Source organism: Saccopteryx leptura, chromosome 1, assembly GCF_036850995.1.
Source record: "Saccopteryx leptura isolate mSacLep1 chromosome 1, mSacLep1_pri_phased_curated, whole genome shotgun sequence".
NCBI classification, from domain to species: Eukaryota; Metazoa; Chordata; class Mammalia; order Chiroptera; family Emballonuridae; genus Saccopteryx; species Saccopteryx leptura.
Window position 1 is genome coordinate 47,834,420 of NC_089503.1, and position 25,825 is coordinate 47,860,244.

The following is a 25,825-nucleotide window of genomic DNA, read 5'->3' on the forward strand; positions in this document are numbered from 1 at the left end:
GGAAGCACATGGGGAGTAGAGAAAGGTATCTGGTTAGGAGAGGTGGAGGGGAAACCAGAGAGAGAGAGAGCACGCAGGGCAGGGGCCTGGGAAGCCCACCCACATGGACACTGGGAAGTCAGAGGTTTTCGGGAAAGCAGCCACCAGACTCCAGCAAGGGCGGCAGGGAGGTGAGGAGCAGGGCAGACGCAGACAATCAGGAAACACCCAGTCACCTCCACCAGCCGCTGCTGATGCAGCAGCAACAACAGAAACAAAGCCCTCAAAACCACAGTGTCTGAGTCAATCTCAAGTCAGATCCAGAAAAATCAAGGTCCCTGCCTGGGACCACTCAGCAACAACCAACACATCTTTGGGTAGTTTGATGGAAGGGCTGGGGTCTTGCCCTGTCTGGTCTTCAATTAATCACTTAGACCACTGCTAGTCTGAGAGGAGCTTTACTGTCCTCAGATGGAGACACAGGACCACATTGCTAGACAGGGTTAGGGCCAGATGCATTACTAATAGAGAAAAAACAAACAAACAAAAAAATCATAACTAAAGCACATAATGCAAAAATAAAACTTAGAGATGCCTTGCCTTGAATATGCAATCATTTAACTAATCCATGCTTATATAAGGAACAAGGAACAGAAAACTCTACAATGAAAAAGCAAACAGCTTCATGGGATTGAGAGGAAGAAGATACAGAGAAGGCAACAGGGCAGGATGAGGTGATGGGGACAGAAGGAGCAGGCTCTGGCCTGGGGTGGGCTGCAGCGACGTACTGTCCACCTCTGCTCCTCAAGCCTGGCTCACTGCCCTCTCCCACTCTCTGAGATGAGGCACTACTCACTACTCAGAGGACCACCTGATGAGAATGAGCACAGTGGGAACCAGTCCCCCCCCAGACCACCCTGAAAACCAGGTTTAGAGGGCAGCCTGGGTGCACAGTCCAAATGCCCATGGTCCTTGGGGTCTCAGTCTCCTGCCTGGTCCAGGAAGAGGCATATCCCACCCTCTGAGCCAGCGGCTCTGGAGGGAACATCCCCTTAGCATCAGCTAAGGGTTGCCATCACCTGTGCTGGACACCCTGGAACTGCCCAACACTCTCAGAGGCAGTCACCTTCCACTCCCCACACTCCCACTGGCACCTGAGCAGAAGGGAGGCACATTCTCTTGCAGCATTTCCCTAATAGAAGATGTCACCCCTATTTTTGCAGATGGGTAAACTGAGGCCCAGACGCTAAAAGCCACCCTGTGTTCTTTCCACTCCGTAACAGGCAAAATAAAGAGGGATGTATGTGTGTGTGTATGTGTGTAGTGTCTTTAATATAATACAATCACCCTAAAGAGGAAGGTTACCTACAGCGTTTATACACAGGCACACAATGCATGTGAAAGGGCTTTGTGAATTATAAAGCTTTTTTTTTTTTTTAACAAATGATAGCTGCTAGTATTAAATTCACTCACTACAGAAGGCATGCTGTCCTTTAGACAAGCTCATGGGCCTACTTTCACAGGGACTAAGATTCACTTACAGAGTTCCTCCTGGTCTGTTGTTCAACTAAGTTCCCTCCCACTCCCCAAGAGCCATGTCTAACCTCTGCTCTATCCCTGCGTAGGCAAGGTCTTATTTGTTTTTCAAAACCCACTTTCAAAGCACTGGAGAGCTCCCCGCCTCTTTGCAGTTTCCAGTGAAAGTACAGGCCCCGGTTACTCCCGTAAAGAAGCCTCCCCGGCAGCTGGCTAGAGAGCCTCCACCTCCCATGTGAAGTGGAGAACAGAAAACCCCAGCCGGTACTAGGAAGTGGGCCCCCGGCAGAGCATGGACCCACTTCCAGTTCCAGGACTCCTCTATACTATATTCTCTGTGCCTGGGAGGTGTATGGTATATGCTGAAGAGTGTCTGGCAGGATCTTGGAAATATGATTGCAGTGTGTGGGGTTCAACTTGAAGCAGTTTAGAGGAAGCAGTTTAGAGGAAGCATAGCGTGGGCTAGGGGTGTCACCCAGTTTCCTCCAGGCCTCAGAGGTCCCAGAGCTTCTCCTTTTCTGCACCCTGTATACAAGTTGGACATCCTTGCTGCCTCACCTGGGAGAACTGAGCAGCACTGTCAGGCCCTGGCCTCCTCCAGCCTCAGTTTGCTCATCCATAGAATGGCACCAGTAATAGCTACACACATCAGATTGTTGCTAGGAGGCTCAGATTCCAGCCCCAGGCAACAGAGCAGCAGATCACTCTCAGACAGCCAGACTCTGTCATCTGGACTGGAAGGAAACACTAGAGGCTTAGAACAAAAGGAAGGGATGCGGGCAAGGAAGCCTTCTGTGTGAGGAAGTGTTTGGACCCATGTGGGTAAAGTGTGAATATCTCTCCACTATTCCCTCTAGCACTAAAGAACAGCAGCCACCAGTTTCTGAGTGCTCCTGCTTTCTCTCCAGTATCTAGAGCACCGCCATCATGACCCTGAGTGTGTGTGTGTGTGTGTGTGTGTGTGTGTGTGTGTGTGTGTGTATGTGTGTGTGTGTGTGTGTGTGTTTACGCGCATGCACGCACCCGCTCACGCTGAATAAAAGCTAATCAATGCTCTAAGCCCTTTACAAAGACCACAGGATATAAGCAGAAGGAATCTTGAGGGAGGCAGGTAAGAAGCTTTCCTTTGGCCATCAGTCTGTTCTAGAACGTTCTAGGCCTCTCCTCCTGCCGTGTAAACCCCTAAGGCAGAGAGATTCAGAAGGACCACCTAACTGGGAGGCCTAGTGATGGGAATAATCACCCCAACCCCGAAGGCTTGATGGGGAATTCGAGACTACAGGGCTCAGTGTGGGCTAGTTACCAATGTTGTCATTAAACCCCACATTAAATTCCACCCAAGGCCCTCTCCAGGCAGGCTGGAGTGAGGGATTTTTAAAGTCATTCCCCCACCAAACTCATTCTTGTGTCCGAACAAGCACGGAAGGCCCAGGAGTGGGCTTGGTTTCATACCATGTCTGGAATGTATTTGTCCTCTCAGAGAGCCCAGACAAGTTCATCACAGAATCCCAATGTCAGACATTCTCTGGGACAGATGTCAGGGCAGGACAGCAGGAGCTAGGTGTCCCAAAGACAGACCGGAGACGGGCCCTTCCCCCCGCCTACCTGGGCTGGGGTTTCAGAGAAGCAGCTGAGTACCACTGCAGCCCTGTGGGCAGGCATGCCCACTGGTTCGGGCCTGCAGGGGAGCCCACCTCTGGGATGCCGACACTGTACTTAACCACCAGGGAGGAGGCCAACACGGGGCAGCCCACAGGGCAGGAGACAGGCAAGAGATCAGGAGCCGCACCCTTCAGGTTCCCTTTCCCCTGACAAAAGGGAACGATGACCAGCTTGAGTCAGGCACTGTTTTAAGTGCTTTACAATATTAATTTGTTCAGGTCTCACAATTGCCCGGCTGGTTGGGTATCATTAGCGTCCCCATTTTACAGTTCGGGAAACTGAAGCACAGAAAGGTCAGGTAGCATGCTGAAGGTAAATGAGATGCAAACCCAGGTCGCTCTGACCTCAGAGACCGTGCTCTCAGGCACGGCCCATGCCTGCACCACCATCCCACTTCTTGGTGTGAAGAAGTGAGAGCCTGCAGGGCAGTTTATCTCAGCGGAACCCTTGGAACACCTGACTCTCCTATGTCCTGGAGCAAGAAATTCCCTCTCACTTAACAGTCCCCAGCCAGCATCCTACCAGGGGTATGGAGACTCAAGACACACCAGCAACCCTCTTAGCTCATCTCAGTCTAAGAAACCTTTGCTTTCTCCCACAAGATTTTCTCACAGGCCTACGCAGAGCAGAGGTAGTCAGTTCTGGGCTCAGAGCTGGAGTAGAGAGGATATTTCTGGGCTGGGACAGGGAGGAGGATATGGTATATACCCCTGCTATATACTCCAAGCAGATTCCATTGGGCTGAGGCTCTAGCCATTATTTTAACAAATCATTCGGTGCTCAGCTGGGCATATCGTATATTTTCACCTACTCTGAGAAGTGAGTTGGAATAAAACATGACTCCAAGGACCAGGAGAGTTAAACAAGCGAATGACCACAAAGCCTTTTTTGACTCACAGCTTAATTAAGAAAAACAAAAGAGGAGCTGGGTACGGTTTCATCACGGCATGGAGCCACGCCCCACCCCCGCGCCACCGCTCCTAACTTCCTGTACAGAGAAGTGTGCTGTCACGGCAGCACCTTCTCAGCAAGACAATAATAGGCTCCATTTTTCCATCTCTGAACAGTGGGCTTGAAACGACAGCTGGAGAAACAGCGAGAGTGGATGGAGGGCCACTGAGAACAATGATTAATGGGTTTCCCAGGTCTGCTATCAGCGGTTCCAGACGCTAAGTGTAGGGACTGTTCTTAGAACCTGTTCCACCACAGACCCTCTTGTGGGCACTCCACAGAGCGGGAGATCGGCCTACGCATTCCCAAGCCGTGAGCTCAGCCTGGAGGTGAGCCCGGGGAAGCCGAGGTAGACAGCGAAGGGCCAGGAGGCCTCCGAGGCCCTGTTCTCACTGCTGCTCCAGGAAGGGAGACTGGCAAATCCCATGGGTGTTTGGACACTGGCTCGACCTGGAATAACCATGAGCCGTCTGATTTGGCCTGAATTAAAAGAGAGACACAGGATACAGTCCACGAGAGAAACCTTAGAATAGCCATCTACTAAAACCTCTCCTATCATACCAGAGTAGGAAGGGAAAGTGGAATTTGTGCTTTTGAAGACTTCCTATGAGATAGAAATGATTCTTTGTGTATTAAAGCCAATAAGGTATACTTTCATATTGCTGCTTTACAGATGGGAAAATTGGGACTCAAGCCACTACAGTGATTGGCTCAGAGTTACAAACTGCTAAGTGGAGGAGCAGAGATTTAACCCAGGTCCTGCTGAGGCTCTACCCGTGTGCCCTCTGCCGCACACAGGCAGCCCTCACGGCGCCTGACCCCTAGTTCCCAGTCATTGCATCAGACCGGGGGTTCCTGGACCATTTCTATGCCATGGTCACTTTGGAAACCACATGAAGCCTATGGACATCTTCTCAGAAAAATATCTTTAAATGCATAAAACAAAATTTTAAACCAATTAGCATATCAAATAACATCAAATAATAAGGTCTAGTTGCAGGTCTAATACCTTATATAATTTCTAAATAATAATAAGTGTAAACCAGAGATATATGTCCAAAAACTGTAAGGATAAATGAAAATACCTGTGATTTCTATGGGTGACAAATCACAGGCACTCCTAATGTAGGTTTGCTGCTTACATTAATGATTGAGGGAAGTGCTACATGTCACATGTCATTTAGAGGCTAGTGAGTATAAAGATCCCCCCGCCACCCAAGTTCAGAGACTCCTGAAAATTAAATTTAAAAAAAGCCCCTAACCCTACAGATGGCAAGTAAGCTTCCTATCATATGTCATCGAGGAAATACAAATTAAAACAAGACACCACTACATGCCTCATAGAATGGCCAATATCCAGAACACTGATCACACTGAATGTTGACAGGGACATGGAGCAACAGGACTGCTCATTCATTGGTGGAAGAAATGCACCTTGGTACAAACACTCTGGAAGACAATTTGGTGGTTTTTTACAAAACTGCACATACTCTTACCATACAACCCAGCAATCGGACTCTTTAGTTGCCCTAAAAAGTTATGTCCACATGGAAAACCTGTACAAGGATGTTATTAGAAACTTTATTCATAATTGCCAAAACTTGGAAGCAACCAAGATGTACCTCAGTAGGTAAATGGAAAGATTGTGGTACATCCAGACAATGAAATATTATTCAGCCCTAAAAAGAAATGAGCTACCAAGCCATGAAAAGATATGGAGTAATGTTAAATGTGTATTATTAAGTGAAAGAAGCCAGTCTGAAAAGGCTATTTACTATATGATTTCAATATGACATTCTAGAAAGGGATGTAAAAAAGGGGAGAATAAAAAGATCAGTGGTTGCCAGGGTTGGGAAGAGAAGAGGGATGACTAGACAAAGCACAGAGGATTTTTACGGTGGTGAAAATACTCCATATGATATTATAATGATGGATACATGGCATTATACATTTGTCCAAACCCATAGAAAATACACCAAGAGTGAATCCTAAGGTAAACTACAGACTAGAGGATTATGATGTGTCAAAGTAGGCTCATCAATTGTAATAAATGTATTACTATAGTATGAGATGTTGATAATGGGGGAGGCTATATATATGTGGGGGCAGTAGCATATGGAAAAGCTCTGTACTTTACCCTCAATTTCGCTGTGAATCTAAAACTCTTAAAAAAAAAAAGATGAAAAAAAATGATGCAATCACCAAACGTACCAGACCAACATTGTCATGAATCCACAAGGAGAAACAGTTGCCAACCCATTCTTTAAACCTTTAGGGTGAAATAACAACAGTTACAGTGGACTGAATGCTTACAATCTCGGAGGCTCCCCATTAAGCTCGTTTACAACTCTTGGAAGTTGGTATTCACCATTTACAGCTCTGAAAATTTTGGTTTTGAAATTGAATTTTAAAGTAAGTTAGACACATCTACCTAGCACATGTGTGAGTTTCTCAATTATTGTAATTGGAAAGATTGCAAAACAAGCTGTTAACTATTTTACTTGAAACTTCCTATTTTAAATCTGTGTAAACAAAATGAAATAAATGAGATGCTGAAGCTTATATAGGTCTGCAAATGCCACACCTGACCCAAAGTGTCAAACTCCTGCATCCAGCAAAGGAAGCTTCACAGTGCCAAGACCTTAACTAAGAACCTCTAATAGGCAAATACTCAAATATGAAGTTCTAAAATCATAAATACGAAGTAATGCTGTTATCCACCTTAATATTTCAGGCAGTATTTCTTTTAAAAACAAAGATAAAAATAATGTCTGAGCCCCTGCCACTGACCCTATATCCTTAACTCCCAATACCAAGTGTTGAAAACATCATGTGGGTGGAGGTACAATGCATTTCAGCTCTCTCTGAGAATCACTGTCTACACTGAAGTCCTCAAACAAAGGTCAGTCACCTGAGCACTAAAATCTCAGATCCCTGATTTTAAACATTCTTACATTCTTCCCCTTTATCCCCTGAAATTCCAGGCGAGTCCTCAGTCTCCTCATCTGTACAGTGAGGATGATAACGCCAGCCTTTCACCTCACAGAGTCATGGTGAGGGGCAAACGAGGTACTGAATGCAAAACTGCTCTGTAAGCAAAAAAGCTTTATAGCATGTGAAGCAACTTCTAATCAATGGTCAAGTCGTTCAATATGATCTGGAGCCCCGGAGTAAATCTGAAGGGAAAAATACGAGGCTCCTGCCATACCAGAAGGGATCATAAATCCACGCCACCCACACCTGTCGCCAAGCTCAGCTGCCTCAGCAGAGAAGCTGATGACCTGCTCTTTATGGAAAACCTTCCTGCCAAGAAACTGTGAAAACACTGGGGGAGGTCACAGGTGTTCATTAATCCTCAGGTTTACTGGTCCTCAGTCCTCGTTCCTCCTCGTAAAGGAGCATACCCACCTTCTCCCCTCCCCGCAAGAGCCAGGGCTCATGCCTACCCCTATGCGCCTCTCTAAGAAGAATGATTTCAAGGAGATGGTGACTTTCCACGTCCAGTGTCTGAAAGTGACCAAGTAGATGAGGATGCAAAGGAAGTCATGGTCTGGGCTCACTCTGAGGCCCCCAGAGACCACCGAGAGCATCTCGGCTGGTGTGGTGAGAATAAAGCCAGGTTACCGTGGGCTGGGAGGGGGGGATGAAGCCATGGGAGCAAGCAGCACAGAGATGATCTTCCCCAGGAATCTGGTCGAGAAGGAAAGAAGAAACTGTGCCAACGATATTGGTTCTCATGAGAAGTAGGGTGGCTGCTTCCAAGGAGGGGCGGGAGGGCAGAGGGGCAGAGGGCAAAGGATGGCAGCAAGAGGCAAACAGAAGGGCTGTCCTGGCAGCACCAAGGTGCCCAGCATTCAGCCATCAGAACTTGGTTCTGAAGCCGCCCTATTGAATTCTGCGACTTTCTCCAACAGGGGTAGGCAGCCTTTGAGGTCAGCACAGGGTTCGAGTCAGACCTCCTCAGGAAGGCGGGACCCTGACAAGCTGCTGAGACCACCGCCCAGGCCCAGACAGAACACAGGCTTCGGGTGGGGTGAGTAAGGGAGGAGCTGGCTGGGGATGAAAGTCTCGGTTGGCAGCAGGTTTTGAGAGAGTGACACAGTGACAGAAGCAGCAGCTTAGGGTTGTGGTTAGAGAGGAGCCTTCCAAATGAGAATTTAGGGAGAGCAGTTCTGGGGGGAGGGGCAAACTCCCAGGTGTGGCCCTGGGAAGGACTGTGGGGGCGAAGGTAGGAGGCGGGAGCTGCTGGAGCCACAGGAGTGGGGGGCCTCCGAGCAGAGCATGGCAGGGAGGGAGGAGAAGAGGCTGAGGTCAATCAGGGAGGGACTGTGGGAGTGAAGGTAGGAGGCAGGAGCTGCTGGAGCCACAGGAGTGGGGGGCCTCCGAGCAGAGCGAGGCAGGGAGGGAGGAGAAGAGGCTGAGGTCAATCAGGGAGGGAGTGTGGCTAGTGCAGGGCATGTGGGAAGGGCGCCCTGGAACACAGGGCTGGTGAGACAGGAGAAGGCAGTTCAGACAGTGCACTGGGCCAGGCTGAACGTGGAGGTGTAACTCGGCCCAGGTGCTGGGAGCCGGGAATTTGGACCAAGAGCCACATTTGGATCTGTGCTTGGAAGGGTGACTCTGCTGGGGTCGGCAGCTGGGCTGGAGGGCAGGAAAGGCAAAAGAAGAGCTCACAGACTGGCAACTGGTCGTGTGGGTCAGAGAGCAATGCCTCCACCCAAATGGGGCAGTGGGGATGGAGAAGGGGGGATGGATACGGATGGAATTGCAAAGTAAGCTGCAGCAGGACCTGACTGCTGATGAGATGTGGACTGGAGAGCAGGGGGAGGCCAGGATGCCTGCAGAGCTTTGAGGCTTCAGGACTTGGAAAAACAGAGGAAGAAAACCAGATTTCAGAAAGAAGATGGTGACTATGGTTTAAAGGTGCCCAAGGGACATCCTGAAGATGTCCACAAGGTACCTAAGGGGTGGGCTCATGGGGCACAAGAGGGAGGTAAGAGCCTGAGATACAAACGCAGAGAGTTATCTTCATGGGTCCAAAATGTTGTGTCACAAAGCTAATAGGATAGTTTCAGGAAGGAGAACGAGGTAATGAACAGCTACCAGGACTTTACAAGCTTGATGGGCATTTCATGTATAAACTTCACCCCAGCCCTTTGAGGTAATAACTTCTTATTATTACTACTACTCCCATTTCATAGATAAGGAAACAGAGGCTCCAAGAGGCAAGGCCACACTACTTAGTAGTGGAGCTGCGATTCAAAGAGTTGTTAAAATAAAGCATGAACTTGTTACAACAGACACATGTGAGGCCCTTCAGTAATCTGCCTTTGTCAGCCCCTCACCCCACCTCATCTTTTTTTTTTTTTGACAGAGATAGAGAGTCAGAGAGAGGGACAAATAGGGACACACAGGCAGGAAGGGAGATAAGAAGCATCAATTCTTCATTGGGGCACCTCAGTTGTTCATTGATTGCTTTCTCATATGTGCCTTAACTAGGGAGGCTCCAGCAAAGTGAGTGACCCCTTGCTCAAGCTAGCAACCTTTGGGCTCAAGCCAGCTACCATGAGGTCACATCTATGATCCCATGCTCAAGCCAGAGACCTTGTGCTCAAGCTGGTGAGCCCACACTCAAGATGGTGAGCCCGCGCTCAAGCCAGCAACCTCGGGGTTTCAAACCTGGGTCCTCCGCATCCTAGTCTGATGCTCTATCCACTGCACCGCCATCTAGTCAGGCCCCACCTTATCTTATAACACTTTTCCCTTAGCTCGCTTCACTCCAGCTCCCTAGGCTGCCTGGCTGCTTTGTCACCTCAGGGCCTTTGCACTTGAGGTCCTTTTTCAACAACCAGCTGTTTGCTGGCTAGTTGTCTCTTATCTATAGATCTCAGTGTAAACATCACCTCCTGACACCCTTTCTAGAATCAACTCCCCTCCCCCAGTTCTCTCTGTCACAACATCTACAACAGTGTCCTCTTGGGATGTCATGACAAAGTTATTTCTGTGTGCTTCTATTCTCTCCCGACTCTATGGGAAGAAAGCTCCATGAGTATAGAGACCTTCTCTGCTGTCTTCACCCTTCTCTCTGGTGCCCCCAGAGAACTGGCAGGCAGCAGTCACTAAGTGAGTGAGTGAATGAGGGAATACAAAATACTCCTTCTTGGATAGCATTGAGGGCTATGGGTGTTCTGGAGGATTCTTCCTTCCAAGAAGACCAACTCAGAACGTTTAGCTCTGCCCTCAGCCAGGCAGCGAAGCCGGCTCCCGCCTGTTGCCAGTCTGCTGGTCTGCGAGGGAAGAGCCAGCAGTTCCCCCGAGACAGGGCAGGCACAGGGTGCAGTAAATTCCTTAGGCCTGAGATGGTTGTTCTTCACAGAGGGGAGAGACTCCAGTCTACCTTGACTTTTTCTACCTCTGAGATTTCACAATTCCTCCCATGAGGGAGTCGGAGCATGTGACTCCTGGCTTCAAAGCCTGCTGCACTTCATATCTCTTTCAGAGTACAAGTCCCTCCCACGGCTTCCAGGCCCACAGCCCCGGGCCCCTCAAACTCCCTTCCTGGACCCATCTCTTCCCACCACAGCCTGGCTCCCATCCCCCCCCCCCCCCCCCCCCCCGCAAGCGGTTCCTTGTGTTCCAAGAACACACTGAGTCCACGTGCCTGTCAGCATCTCGGAGCCTGCTACTGTCTCCTTGGTTCAGGCTCATCCTCCCACTAGAGCCACACACTTGCGTCCTCGCTTCCTTCAGGTCGCTGCTCCGACGTCACCGTCTCACAGAAACCCTTCCAGCACGTGCAGTATAACAGCAACCCCCTTCTGCCGGGGCGCCCACGACTCCCTCGCCTTGCTCTATTTTCTCCCTAGCACTTTCCACGACACACACGTGTACCCACTCAGACCACACATGTTTATTGTCTGTCTCTCACTGAGAAGTACATAAACTCCAAGAGGGCAGGAATTTTGTGGGGGTTTTTTTTCACTGTTATATCTCTGGTGTCCAGCATGTAATAGACACTTAAAACGATTTTCTAATGAATTAATAATTGTGAAAAATTTAACTTAGTGATGGCAATTTAAAATATGAGAATAAGTTGCCTGACCAGGTGGTGACACAGTGGATAGGGCATTGGCCTGGGATGCAGAGGAACCAGGTTCAAATCCCTAAGGTCTCCAGCTTGAGCGTGGGCTCACCCGCTCAAGCGTGGGCTCACTGCCTTGATCGTGGAATCATAGACATGACCCCATGGTCGCTGGCTTGAGCCCAAAGGTCATTGGCTTGAAGCCCAAGGTCACTAGCTTGAGTCCAAGGTTGCTGGCTTGAACAAGGGGTCACTGGCTCAGCTGGAGCCCCTCATCAAGGCACATATGAGAAAGCAATCAATGAACAAATAAGGTGCCACAATGAAGAATTGATGCTTCTCATCTTTTTCCCTTCCTGCCTGTCTGTCCCTGTCTGTCCCTTTGTGTGTCCCTGTCTCTGTCTCTCTCACTAAAAAAAAAAAAAAAATGAGAGTAAGTGGACCCAGTGATTCCACTTCTGGAAATATACACAAAAAATCCCAAAACACTAATTAGAAAGAATATATGCACCACTATGTTCACTGCAGCATTATTTAAAATAGCCAAGATTTGGAAGCAGCCCAAGTGCCCATCAGTAGATGAGTGGATAAAGAAGCCGCAGTGTATCTACACAATGGAATACTAATCGGCTGTAAAAAACATAAGGAAACCTTTGCGACAGCATGGATGGACCTGGTGAGTAGTCTGCTAAATGAAATAAGCCAGTCAGAGAAAGACAAATACCATATGATTTCACTCATATGTGGAATATAATTAACAAAATAAACTAACAAAACAGAAACAGACTCATGAATGCAGAGAGCAGACTAATACCTGTCAGAAGGAGGGGCATTGGGGGAACAGGGTGAAAAAGGTGAGAAGATTAAGCAAAAACAAAAACCAAACTCATAGACACAGACAGTGAGGAGTATGATGATTACCGGAGGGAAAGGAGGCTGGGGGCAGCTAGAAGCGGAGAAAAGGGGGTAAATGGCGACTTCGGGTGGTGAACACAAGAAAATATACAGATGATGTAGAATTGTACACTTGAAACCTACTGGTAATTTTATTAACCAATGTCACTTCAATACAAATTTAAAAAGATGGGCACTTGGGCTGCTTTCTTATCCACTTACCTGCTGTGGTACATTCACACAATAGAATACTACTCAGCCATAAAAAGAAGGAAATCTTACCTTTTGAGACAGCATGGGTGGACCTGGAGAGTATTATGCTAAGTGAAATAAGCCAGGCAGAGAAAAACTAGTGCCATGTGATTTCACTCATATGTGGAATCTAATAAACAAAATAAACTAACAAACAAAATAGAAACTTTCATTGATACAGAGAACAGACCGACAGCTGTTGGGACTGGGTGAAAAAGGTGAAGGGATAAAGCAAAAAAATAAACCTCATAGATATGACAACAGTATGGTGATTACCAGAGGGAAGGGGGGGTAGAAGAGAGTAAAGGGAGGAGGAATTCTGATGGGAGAGACTTGATTTGGGGTGGTGAACACACAATGCAATATACAGATGATGTCTTATAGAACACTTGAAACCTCTATCATTTTATTAACCAATGTCATCACAATAGAGTTACTAAAAAATAAAAAAATTTTAAATGGCAAATTTTATATTATATATACTTTACAACAATAGAAAATAAATGATATCAGAAATGAAAAAAATAAAAGAAGAGCTCACTTTCTTAAAGCTAGAGAGAGCAATAAACTGCTGTCATAAACGTCAGCAGGTGGGTCCCTGAGGGAAGGGGAAAAGACTTCCCTGGCCTGTTCTTCAGACTTGAACCTAAAGGAACTACCCAGGTGTGGTCCTCAGACTCAGACAGCTCTCCCTGGGGAAAGTACCCAAGAATAAAATCATCCCACTGCGGAACCCCCGTGGACAAACCTTTGGTGATGGCTTGCTCCCCTGTATTTATCTCTCTAATTAAAGCTCTCCAGACACAGGAGGGGGGGGTGTGCCAGCTGGCAGCAGCACACACACAAACAGGTGAAGTTCGGAGCGGGCTCTGAAGTTAGAACATACTTGGATTTTCTTTCCAAGAAGCTGCACAGAAGTTTAAGGGGAAAAGCTGTAATATAATTTTATATGCAATACATCCAAGAATACGTGGAAATACTATATTTACAATTACTCCCCTTAAGCATATACTTCTATAACTATATGTTATGTAATACAATAGGTTTATTGGGATATATGTTAAATATGTTCTATAGACAGCTCAGAGCTAACCATCCTTTGTTACCTGAAGTTTGTTAGGCCTCCCACCATTGTCTCTTACAAAGAAAGGCTAAGTACAAAGTACCCAGTTACTTGAGCCTGCAGTCATCTGCTCTCTTGTACAGTTTCACTGCTTCTGTCCAGTCCTGCTTCCCTGCCCCCCCATACTCCCCTCACAGGTGTTGATTGTTAATGAATACCTTACACTACAAACACCTTCTAAGCATTTGCTTTTAACAACTCAACCTTTGACAAATATGCATCAGACATTACCCTAGGGGCTGGGGAATCAGCAAAGACTATATAGGCAAAAAGTCCTGCCCCCACGGAGCTTCTATTTCAGTGGAGTTCCTGGGGACACTCTTGCCCACGTGGTAAGGCGCTGTGTCAGCTGGAGCAGCCCCTCCTATCTTCTTCCTGCCTCTAAAGCAGATGTGATAGCTGTTTTAAAAGACGGAAGGGGGCAGGAGAATGAGGGGCAAAAGGGGTCAAATATCTGATGATGGGAAGTGGTTTGACTTCGGTTGGTGGGCACATAATGCAACGTACAGACTGTGTATCATAGAAATATACACTTGGAACCTATATGATCCTATTAACCAGTGTCACCCCAATACCTTTAATTTAAAAATAAAATAAAAGAAGAAGACTATCATCTTGTGACAACAAAGTGACAAGTAGAAGGGAAAGCCTAGAGCTGCACTATGCAGTTCGAAAGCCACTAGTCACGTATGACTGAGCATTTGAAATGTGGCTCGTCTAACATGAGATGAGCTGTAAAACACACCCAGAATTTCAGAGACTTAGTACAAAAAAATAAAAATAAAAACATAAACTATCTCAATCATTTTTATGTTGACTATATGTTAAAATGATAGTATTGTGGATATATTAGGTTAAATAAAATATATTATTAAAATATATTTCACCATTTCTTTGTACTTTTTAAATGTGACTTTGCTAGAAGATCTTAAGTTACATATATGTGGCTTGCACTACATTCCTATTGGATGATGCTGACCTAGAGAGTCACAAAGAAGATAGCCACTGAAGTGCTCTGGCCACCATCTGTCTCCTGATGTCTGGCTTAAAAATAAGCCCTATTTACTGAAGTCCCTGCAGTCAGGGTCAGTTACTTGCAGCCGAGTGCCGTCCATACTGACTCAGAGAGAACACACTAAGGGCTAGGCCGCCCAGGGACCCTCCCTGGACCTGCCCTATCGGCTGGAGGCTGAACTCAGCTTGATGCCCCACCCAGCTGAGTAGGAGGTAGACAGATCTATTCACACTAAGTGGAAAATTCCCTGTCCATGGAATACACTGATCTCTAAAATATTTTTTTTATTATTTAAAAAAAAAAAAAGCAAAGCAATAATCTCTGATGAGCAGGAAAGAGGGCAGCCAGGGATTCCTCCCAGTCTGGGAAGCAAAGCCTGGACCGGCTTCATGGTTTCCTTTTGCCCTGCCCCGTGGTACACATTTATTTGGATAATTTTAGCCAGAGATTCCCTAAGGCTTTGTGCAACCCTGGGTGGGCCAGAAACTACAAGAGAGTTTTCATTTTTTCTCCAAGAAAAAGAAGACCCAGCCCTTCAGCCTCCCAGGCCTATTGGCTGATTCCCCTTTCCCCTTGTAAACACCACAAGTAGCCAGATGCTAGTCCAGGCCCAGACAAGGCTGTGGTCATCATCCCCACACCACAGGGAAAGGAGGCTCAGGAAGCAATGGGCTGATGCAAATTTGGACAGATGCTTAAACAAGGAAATAAAGGAATTGGCTAGTGCTGCTGCCTTCTGCAAACTCACTATCAAGCTTGGAAAGACAGGACTTACCCAGCAGAGCTCCAGAAAGAAGAACTATCGATGTCATATAGTACACTATTTGTACAGCTCCAGAAAAAGCATCTTGAGCTGCTACAGAGTTCACTAACCCAGTCCCTGAGTAGTTTCCCTGTGCCAACCCCTGTGCTGGGTGCTTGAGATCCAGGAATGAGCCAGACATGGTCTCTATCCTTAGGATGTGAGTGTAAAAGAGACCAAAAAAACAAACAAACAAAAAAAAACAATCAATGATTTTGAGGACATCTGGAAGGACCAGAGTCTGGAAGCCCACAGAGGGCACCAAACTCAGACGAGGGATGGGATAAGGAAGGGGGAAGTAGAGGAGAGGTCAGGAAAGGCTCCCTGGAGGAGGTGTGATATTTACTACACTCAGTCATCAAGAGAACAAGTTAGCTAAGCCAGAAAGGGGTCCCTGTTCAGCCCAAACAGTATAGGTCCTCCCTGGGCTAGGGCTTTAAAATCTCCCATTCTTTGATACAATTTTGAAGAGGAAAGTATACATCTGTATTTGTTATTCTTTTAAAGACCATTCACCTTCACTGATTAAGCAGACTTCTGAATGAAACCATGTATACGCAACTATCTTTTTCGACTATAAAGTACTATGCAAATGTTGGGTGGTAACAGCAATGAAATTCTGGTGACTGCGATCACTCAGTGGCTCGGTTCAAGGACCATCAGCCCAGACTCTAGGACTCAGAGGGTGTCCATCCCAATGCCTCCTCAGCAAGGCCAAGGAAAATCCAAGTAGCCAGTATCCAGGCCTGGTAGCTCCCCTCTAAAGGACTCTTCTTAGCATTCTCCACAACTATTGGTGGGAGTGTCCACAGGAAGCATTTCTGGGGGCCGAATTTGACCATGCCTATGCTATTGTCAATGCAATGCACGTACCTATGATGTTGAAATTCTCAGTATTTATCTCATAGCTATGGTTTCACATCTATACAAAGCACGTATGAGGAAGTATGCCACAGCTCTGTTTAAAACAGCAATAGACTGGCAAAACCTAAGCAGTTAAATAAATTGTAATCTAGCCATGAAACAGGAAGCCCTAAAAATCTGTGTAAGTAATCAAAGGATTGGTGTCCCATGTACTGATATGACAATCTCTAATATATTTTTTAACCATTTTATAAATTTTATTTATTTCAGAGAGGGGAAAGAAAGAGAGAGAAAGGGGGGAGGGGCAGAAGCATCAACTCCCATATGTGCCTTGACCGGGCAAGCCTGGGGTTTCAAACCAGCGACCTCAGCGTTCCAGGTCAACGCTCTATTCACTGCACCACCACAGGTCAGGCTAACATATATTTTTGAATGACAAAAAGGTATACAATAAATATGTGTAAAAATTATCAAAAATAAAGGGGGATGCACACGTCCACATGCATGCACAAAGGGACACACACACACACACACACACACACACACACACAAGCAGAGACTTTCAAGAAAGGCACACAGGATATGGGACAGTGGTTTCCCCAAGGGAGGGGACCTGGAGACAAGACATTTCTTTTCACAGTATATCTTCTTGTCCTGCTTAAATTATTTTTCTATCATGAGCAAGCATTTCTTTTTTAACTAAAGAAAATAAATTATTTTTTTCTTAAAAAGACAAAGGGGCCTTGATTTACAAATCTATTTATAAAATGAACCACAATGAACCCAGATTAACCATTTCTCATGAAGACAGCCAAAAAAGAGTTTTTTCAACTGAGTTTAATATTGTGAAGTATTCAATTTACTCAAGTTCAAATACAGTACCCAGTGCATGCATTCATGCAAACCCACACACTCCCTGTGGAGTTGTGATGACCACTGTAGTAATTCACACAACCCAACTGGTCATCTAGGCTTGACCATTCTGACATAGCAGTGCCAGGAGTCCATTACCAGGTAAGTGGACAAATGCAGAGTTCATCTAAGCTTGTTGTTCAATGGGAACAGAATGTCACACCCTGGAGACCATCTTCTGCTCTATTTGCAAGTGTCCATATTAGGCAAAGTGGTACTAGATAGGGCCCCATCAGTGCCGCAGAGCCTGCCTTCGGGGGCTGTGGTGGGTGATTTCAGAGTTCTGGAATGTCAGATAGGCTTATCAGGGCCAAGAGGTAGCAGCCTTTTGCTCCCAGCTTCACCGCTCCCAATCTCCCACCCTCCCTGCCTGCCTCCCCCTGTAGCTCGGGAACCATGCAGGAGGTGGGCTGCATGCATTATCCCCCACTGAGGAGCCACTGCAGAGGCAAAAAAGGACAAAGGTCACGTTCAGGAACAAAATGTGTGGGGCTACCCTGCTGGATGCTCACAAAATATAGACATTTACTTTCCACAAGTTGACCAAAGAGTCTTCATTCTATAGGCTAGCCCCACTTTTGCTGGTGACAAGAGTCCATGACTCATTTCCTGCACTCCCGTTTGTATGGCAGTTACCTCTGATGAATGAGCCACCGCAGGGAGGCTGTGGAAAAAACCCTGGATTGGGAATCGGGGCTCGCCCTCAATGGTCCTCCATGTCCTCTGTTTGACTACAGGACCCTGTCTTCACAGCCTGACCCCAGGAGGCCTTTGTCTCTGGTCTCCTGCCGTCCACCCACTCTGCTCTCTCTGGCTCTCACCAGCTCACCTCTCCCCACATACACCTTCATTCCCAGTATGTGAGCAACACACTCTGCCTAGATTGTATCTCTCTGCCTTGTGTTCCTTCTAGCTCTTCCCTTAGCAAACTCCTACTCATCTGTCAAGCCCCAGATCACACCTCCTCTTCCAGGAAGCATTTTCAGACTCCCTCAGTCACACACTCCTGCAGAACAGTATACATACCCCTCTCACAGCACTTAGGATACTCATGATAATAATGGCAAAACACTTACTGATCACGTGTGTACTAGACCGCATTCTAAACACTTGACAAAAATAACTGCATTTCATCTTCACAGTCACTCTGTGAAGAAAGTACCTCATTTTATAGAGAATCCTACTGAAGATCAGAGATCTAAGTGAGTTCAAATGCTGCTACTGCCAAAAACATGTTCAAATTTTTATTTTTTGGAATTGCTATCAGAAATCAATTTTTAAGCAAAAAGAAAATCAATTCTAATCTGTTTGCAATTAAATCTTGTTTAGCACCAAAATCAGTGTTCCTAGTTTGACCACTCAACAGATCATCAGACTTAGGTCTTTTTGGCTCATAGCATTTGAAAAACTAGGAGAGATTAAAGTAAAATGCCCAAGGCCACAGAGATATTAAGTGGCTGGTGGATTCATAGATAAGGAGCTAGCACATAGTAACTGCTCAGTAACTATTCACCTCACAAATGATTAAGTGAATAAATACAGAAATAATGATATTTCTGTCTCCTCTATAGAAGGTTCAAGTAAGAACCACTTCTTGTTAACCTTCCAAACCATCTCCCCTGTCAAATACCTACTAATGTGCAGGGCAAGGGAAATACATAATAAATACATGAAAAAAAGAATAAATGAGCAAGCCGATAAGTAGAGCCCAAGTCCTGTCAATGTCACCCACAAGCTTCAGACAAATAACTTTAGCTTGCTGGGCCCTGTATGTCACCTATCTAATACCAGGAACTCTACACAACATTCTCTTTTCCTTCTAGCATCACAGGTGCATGTGAAATAAACAACCAGACGCCATGGTTTTATAGTTATGGTAATTTCCATGCTAAGTTGCATTTTCTCCTGGGTTGTTTTTCCCAGGAACATTACACAACTGGAGGTGGCATTTGATTCAGGCACTACCCTAATACAGAGCCAAGAGCAGTCCTGAAAGAAGTTAATTTGGCCTGATCCTTGGTTCATTCCAAGGTTCATACCCTTGGTTCATATCCAAACAGCTCACACCCAAGGAAAGAATTATCAAGTGACTGACAAAACCCTCATAAATAATAATCAATAATAAACAATGATCTCAAGTTAGATTATGCAGCAGGCATCTAAGCTACTGCTCTAGTGGCCTTGCAGGTCCTTCTCCCTGTCTTTGACACCTGTACCAGAGCCTTCTTCTCCAAACAGATCCTGGTCACAAATCTGCCTTCACCATCACCAGCAACACACACACACACACACACACACACGCACACACGCACACACACACTGCTGGCATGAAGGGAGCAGCATAGTTCCTAGCATTAGCAGAGGCTGGTAAATGCTAATGAAATCCTGAAGCCTAGATCCACTCCAGATGGTACTGACATGTGTGCACACCAGTGAAAGGTGGGAGTTCTTGCTGAATTTCGTTCATTCTCATCCTACCCGTGGCTTACCAGGAGCTTGGCTATATGCCTGGGACCTGACACACCTGTGTCCCATGGTTTAGCATTAATGACCAGCCACATGCATGCTAATATCCAGCATTTCTTGTTTGGCTAATGCTCAGCATAATTGACTACACCAAAGTATACCTAAATGAGGGGTGTAAGCAAGTCCAAATCTGTTCATGTTGGAAGAGCAAGAGGACTGTGTTCTGTGGTTTGCTTGACTCACAAGGAGTGTAAGTGCCCAGCTCTCAGAGCTGAGCGCTAACATCCACGTGAACCCAATATGGAAAGGGCCTCTACCATAACCGGACTGCTAATAAACAGTCACTGTAGAGGACACCTGTTGTTTATCCATCTCTCACCTCATGTCCTTGGGGACCTGCTCCTCCTTCATGTCAATCATGTGATGCTTGAAAGGGCTGCCAAAGACAGTAGCAGCTCCCCTGGCTTTAGCCAAAATAAATGGCCCAGAGGGGAGCCTATAGGGATCCTTCCCTGAGATATTTTTTCAGCCTTTTGTGTCACAGAGCTAAAAGATACGAGCTAGAGGCTACCAACATAGAAAAAAAAATCTGTTTGCAGGATGGAGGAATGGAGCCAAAGCAAAGCAAAACATCTAAGAGATAGATGGAAAGAGAGAGGATGGAAAGGCTTTGAGTGTCTGGACCTTCCTGTTTATACCAACGGCTGGTTTCCCTGTTTTCTTCAGGGTAGCCTGATTCTTCAGGGTAGCCTGATTCTTCAGGGTAGCCTGATTCTTTAGGGTAGCCTGAGGGGGTTTCTGAAACGTGCAGCTCAAGCAGCCTCACACAGTCACAACTGTCCTTAGAATCCATATTCAATGCATTTTTACTTTCCAGGTAGTTTTTATGAGATGGTCTACCACACATTTGAAATGTCTTGTAGGCCTAGCCGGTTGGCTCAACGGTAGAGCATTGGCCCGGCATGTGGAAGTCCTGGGTTTGATTCCTGGTCAGGGAACACAGGAGAAATGACCATCTGCTTCTTCACCCCTCCCCCTCTCATTTCTCTCTCTCTCTCTCTCTCCCTCTCTCTCTCTCTCTCTCTCTCTCTCTCTCCCTTCCTCCCTCCCTCCTCCCCCCCTCTCTCATTCTCTCTCCCCCTCCTGCAGCCATGGCTCGATTTGAGCAAGTTGGCCTTGGACACCGAGGACGGCTCCATGGCCTTGCCTCAAGTGCTGAAATAGTTTGATTGCTAAGCAATGGAGCAGCGGCCCCAGATGGGCAGAGCATCACCCTGTAGGGGTGTTGCTGGGTAGATCCCAGTCAGGGCGCATGCAGGAGTCTGTCTCTCTACCTCCTCTAAGTAAAAGAAAAAAAAAGAAAAAGAAATGAAATGTCTTTATTCCTCCTCCTAAGAAAAACATAAAAATTCCTGGGCAAGGATCACTCTTACTCAGCATCACTCACTAAAGATGTTAGTTCTCCCCTTTGCCTCTCAGGCACCCGTGGTGACCTGCCAACCACAGGGTGTGAGGACTCTCCTATTTCAAGCCATCAAAGCTTATAAAATAGGGGCTGGCCAGACAGGCAAAGCAACTGGCTAGTGATTTTTTTTTATTTTTTTTTTTGTATTTTTCTGAAGCTGGAAACAGGGAGAGACAGTCAGACAGACTCCCGCATGCGCCCAACTGGGATCCACCCGGCACACCGACCAGGGGCAACGCTCTGCCCACCAGGGGGCGATGCTCTGCCCCTCCGGGGCATCGCTCTGTTGCGACCAGAGCCACTCTAGCGCCTGGGGCAGAGGCCAAGGAGCCATCCCCAGCGTCCGGGCCATCTTTGCTCCTATGGAGCCTCGCTGCGGGAGGGGAAGAGAGAGACAGAGAGGAAGGAGAGGGGGAGGGGTGGAGAAGCAGATGGGCGCTTCTCCTGTGTGCCCTGGCCGGGAATCGAACCCGGGACATCTGCACGCCAGGCCGACACTCTACCACTGAGCCAACCGGCCAGGGCCACTGGCTAGTGATTTTTAAAAGAAGGCCATTTACATGGTAGTCAGCCCTCCACTGATCCCTCTGCTGGCTGACTCCCTCTGCAGGTCTGTCTTCAGATCGCCAAAAGACTTCCCCCTCCTGCATTTCCTAATAAAATAAGACCTCTAAGAACCTTGCCTGGAAAACACCTTGCAGTCCAGCCACCTGACTTCTGTGGCACCTTTTTAAAAGAAAACTACCATATGTAATTACTGAGAAGGTTAATGCTTTTAAAGCTAAAAGCTTCCCCACTTCTAAGTCTGAAGAACTTCCCAGTGAACTTGAACCATGAAATTGCAACAGCTACGAGGTGCTGGGCGGAGATGGCACCTAGGATGCTGGCCCCACTCCTTTCTCCCCTTCCTTTTGTTTAACACGTCCATCTCCTCTGTGTGAGGCTGAAGCTTGTGGCTAGGTCACCCTGAGCTGAAGCCCTTGGTCTGTTTCACCCAGATGCAATGCTCTTCCCGAGCCTTGTACAGTTGTGCATCCCTGCCTCAGAGAGCTTGGCAGCTGTCTTCCCAGGGTAAGGGAAGACAGCTATATCCCACGGTAGACTCAGCAGCAAAACAAACACACAACAGCCCTGATCACCATGGAGAGTTCAATCCTCTTGTTTGGGATTGGCACCGACTAGAATTCCAAGGGCTCTGGCTGAGCTATCTCCTATGAGATCTAAACACAGCATGCTCACTTTTAACCTAAACATCCAGTCTGGACCAGTAGGCTAGGGTGGACAGCCCCCAAAGCCCATCCAGGAAATCTTGACTCCCAGCTATCTATTCAGTGGTGGGCCTTGCATAGCCCACCCATCTGAGATGGGACATGCTGTTCAGCCCCACATTCACAGATGCTCCATATGGCCACAGTGGGGGAAGTATTCAGCCTGTGAAGGGTTAACCACAGCATGATCCTGAGCAGGGAAATGCATCCTGGGAAAGGAGGTAAGGAGGCAGAGAATGCAGAGGTTGAGAAAGAAGAGACAGAGGGAAGAAAAGGCAGTAAGGACCAAAGATCTATTTCTTAGCCAGTTAAAGTCAGGGCATCTTTCTCAACTGTTTGCTCCCAAGGGAACACAACCCTAATTATGCCTCTCCATGGAATGTAGGGCTCCCCCCCTCCCCTAGAATTAGACCAAGGTTGCCTTCTAACTGTGTGACCTTGGGGCAAGATCACTGATTTTTCAGTTTCCATATCTCTAAAATGGCCCAAAGGACTATCTATGGTGGGTGTTCAAAGAAACCATGATCATCAAGTGCCTGGCACCCGGAAGTTGCTCAATAAGTAGTAGCTACTATTAATAGTCATGGCAGTAGAAATTGAAGCAAGATAATGCCAAGCATGCCTTTAATTTCTCTGCCTTGGAAAGGGCATAAGAAGAGTTGCTAAAGCCACCACAATAAGATGGAAACTCCCAATCAAGATAAGCTGTGCATGTATATACAGACAAAGAAAACCGTCAACTGAGCAAGGCAATAAAACACACACACACACACACACACATTAAGAACCTTAGAATGTCAAAATGGCAACAGCTTCCTACCCTCTCAACAAGTCAACCCACATGTCTCGCAAGGGCAAGAAAGGTCACACACAGGCTCCCTTACCTTGGTGCTCATACATGACTTCCCTCGCTTATATTCTTTGTGGGAGCCACGCTTGTCCAATTTGTACCACAGGGCTTTGGCCTTCCAGCTCGTCACTTTGGATTTGAGCTTGCAATAAAAGTTTCGGTGGTCCAGAGGGTCTAGGTCCAGTTGTCGGGTGAGGATGTTGAAGGCCTGGAGGGTGCCTTTGCATGTGGAGGCCTGGATGAAGTTCTCGAACACCTGGCCGGCCTGGGTCTGCTTCTCATCCTCATTTTCCCCCATGTTTTAGGAGCCACGTGGAGCAGTGGTGTGGAGACGAGGGAAGGAGACACCATGAAGAAACGTCACACCTGCAATGACAGGTGAAGGCAGAGGTCAGCTCCAAGGGGGGGCAGTGAGAGAGCAAATAAAATCCCTTACGATACTAAACATTAAGTACTAAGCATAAATAATCTATAGGAAATGACCGATCGTGCCATCTAACCCGGTAGTGCTACCTTGCTCTGCGATCCCTTCCTCTCCACGCCTCTCACTGCAGACCGGAAGCACAGACAGCTCAAAGCGACACCCTAGCTGAGGTCAACATTCCCTTCTCAATTTTTCTGTGAGCCAGATGGTTCTAGAAATAGTAACTAGTAAAAGGGGAAAAAGCAGAAAAGCACTCTAGATTTAACACCATTAAAAACCTAAAATTCTTGCTGCAGATGGGTTAACTATAATGTAACCTAGCCACATGACATTAGAACACAGACAAAAAAAAACCCAAAAAACAACAACAAACCTCCAAGCACATTCCTCCCCAGGTTACATGAGCATCTCACCTATCATTAGATGTCAATCTTTACGTGTTTTTTTGTTGGCGACCAGAGGGCAGGTCTTGCCCCTCTACAGAGAACAAATAGCAACTTTTTTCAAAACTTCCCTCTATTCCTGGTATCATCTAGAGTCACAGCATCCACCTCCATCAGAGAAAGACAGAGACAGGTGGGACAAGAGGAGCCTGTGCTTCGTAAGACCGAGCCATGAGCTCTTTGGAACAAGTGCTTAGGCTGATGGAAGGAAAAACGTGATGGGTGTTCATTCACATCACAAAAATAGCTTGCCTGGGTTTTGGCCATGGTCCTTTCTCTCTGCACCACTCTAACCTCAGGCATTTTTGGGGGGAAAGCCATTTAAGTTTCAAAGGAACAAAAATAAATTAGAGCTGATTTTCCAAAGCACTAGCTGTTTTCCCAGAATCCAAAGCTAGTACAACAAGACAAGCATGGAGCTGGGGCTAGCCCAGCTGTCAGGAGGGATTGGGGGTGGGAGGGTCTGTAAATGAGAGGATACAGCACACTGACATCCCCCTGACACAGGCCTGGCAGGAGGAGGACAGAGAACACAGTGACGAGTCCCTCAGGCTGGGCGGCTTCCCACTCTCCAGATGGGAGCACCATTATGGGTGCATTTGGGTTGTGGGCTGGCTTTACAATACTAAAAGCAGAGAGAGACTAGTGTCTATCTTCTTCCTGAATCCTTTACTCATTCATTCAGCAACAATTACTAGTGTCTTAGTGAGAGCCAGGCATCACCCTAGGTGCTGGGGGTACAGAAATGGGGCGTCGCAAGGGAAACAGGTACATGAAGAGTTGGTTACAAGACAATGGGCAAGCGCTTATAGAAGGTGAAGCCCAGAGCAGGTGGCTATGCAAGGCCAGAGCAGGAGGAGCCAGGAGAGGAAAATGCCAAAATGTGACAATTTCAGGAACAAAGTAGATTTCACTAGGAAACTGGGGAGTGGGCGTCATCAGTCTAAGGAGAGACCGTACAAAGGTGTGAGTCTGGGAAGAGCCCGTACAGCTGCAGAATGACAGCAAGTTCAATACTATGGGAGTTCAGGACTCATGACATGATGTGGTAGGGGTGCCCACAGCAGATCGTGGAGGGGACTGGCTTCCCCAGTGGGCCATGGGGTGCAGGGGACAAAACAGCAGTTGAGATAAGTCTCTGGGAAGATGAGCAGGTGAGGGTGGCCTGGGGAAGCAGGCAGCTAAGGGGCTGCCCAGGTTGACAGTGAGGAAAGCAGTGGGGAGAAATCCCCGTGCAAGCACCTGCGAATCTTGCACGGTAGCCGTGCTGAGCACCACCTGTAAGGAGCAGCCTGCTGGGGACAGACACACTGTCCAGACACTGGACACCCACATACTGACAGGTGAGGGTATACCAGCAACAGAAGAGGGCCCCACCCTCCGTTCTCTCCTTCCCCCAAGAGCTCCCAACGTGCCTGTAGCACGTTTGGCTGAAAGGAGAACAGCACATTCCCTGATCCAGGCAGAGCCTCCGACCTCCATGAGAACTCACCTGCCTGCGCTGGCCCCTGCAACTCAACAAATCCAACCAACTGAGAGAGCTGGCTCTAAGCCTGCCCGGCACCGGTGAGACGTGGAGCCCTTCACAGACGCTCCCCCGGCTTGTGGAAGGTCCACAATGCTCACTCTGGCATCGTTCATATAAACACCACCTCCTACTGTGCTTCAACTTTCCCCCCATCCAACACTTGCCACCCAGAGAGCATAAACAGAGCAAGACTCGTTTGCTGTTCAGAGTATTAATAACCCTCAGTCTTTATCTTTGGAACCACTTCTCTGCCCAGCACTGAGCAAAGGATGCAGTGGCTAATTGACAATTTGACTGGTATCCCACAGTC

At 47.2% G+C, this 25,825-nt stretch overlaps 1 protein-coding gene across 6 annotated transcripts in view; it reads right to left on the reverse strand.

Annotated features, from left to right (window-relative positions):
* The window catches only part of MICAL2 (microtubule associated monooxygenase, calponin and LIM domain containing 2), a 219,692-nt gene that overhangs the window by 146,726 nt on the left and 47,141 nt on the right, over positions 1-25,825 (reverse strand). For all 6 annotated transcript variants that reach the window (XM_066365593.1, XM_066365566.1, XM_066365558.1 and 3 more), the window contains exon 3: positions 23,155-23,486. In XM_066365593.1, the coding sequence (XP_066221690.1) occupies positions 23,155-23,418 (264 nt within the window). In that variant the 5' untranslated portion in view covers positions 23,419-23,486. The remainder of the gene's footprint in view (positions 1-23,154; positions 23,487-25,825) is intronic.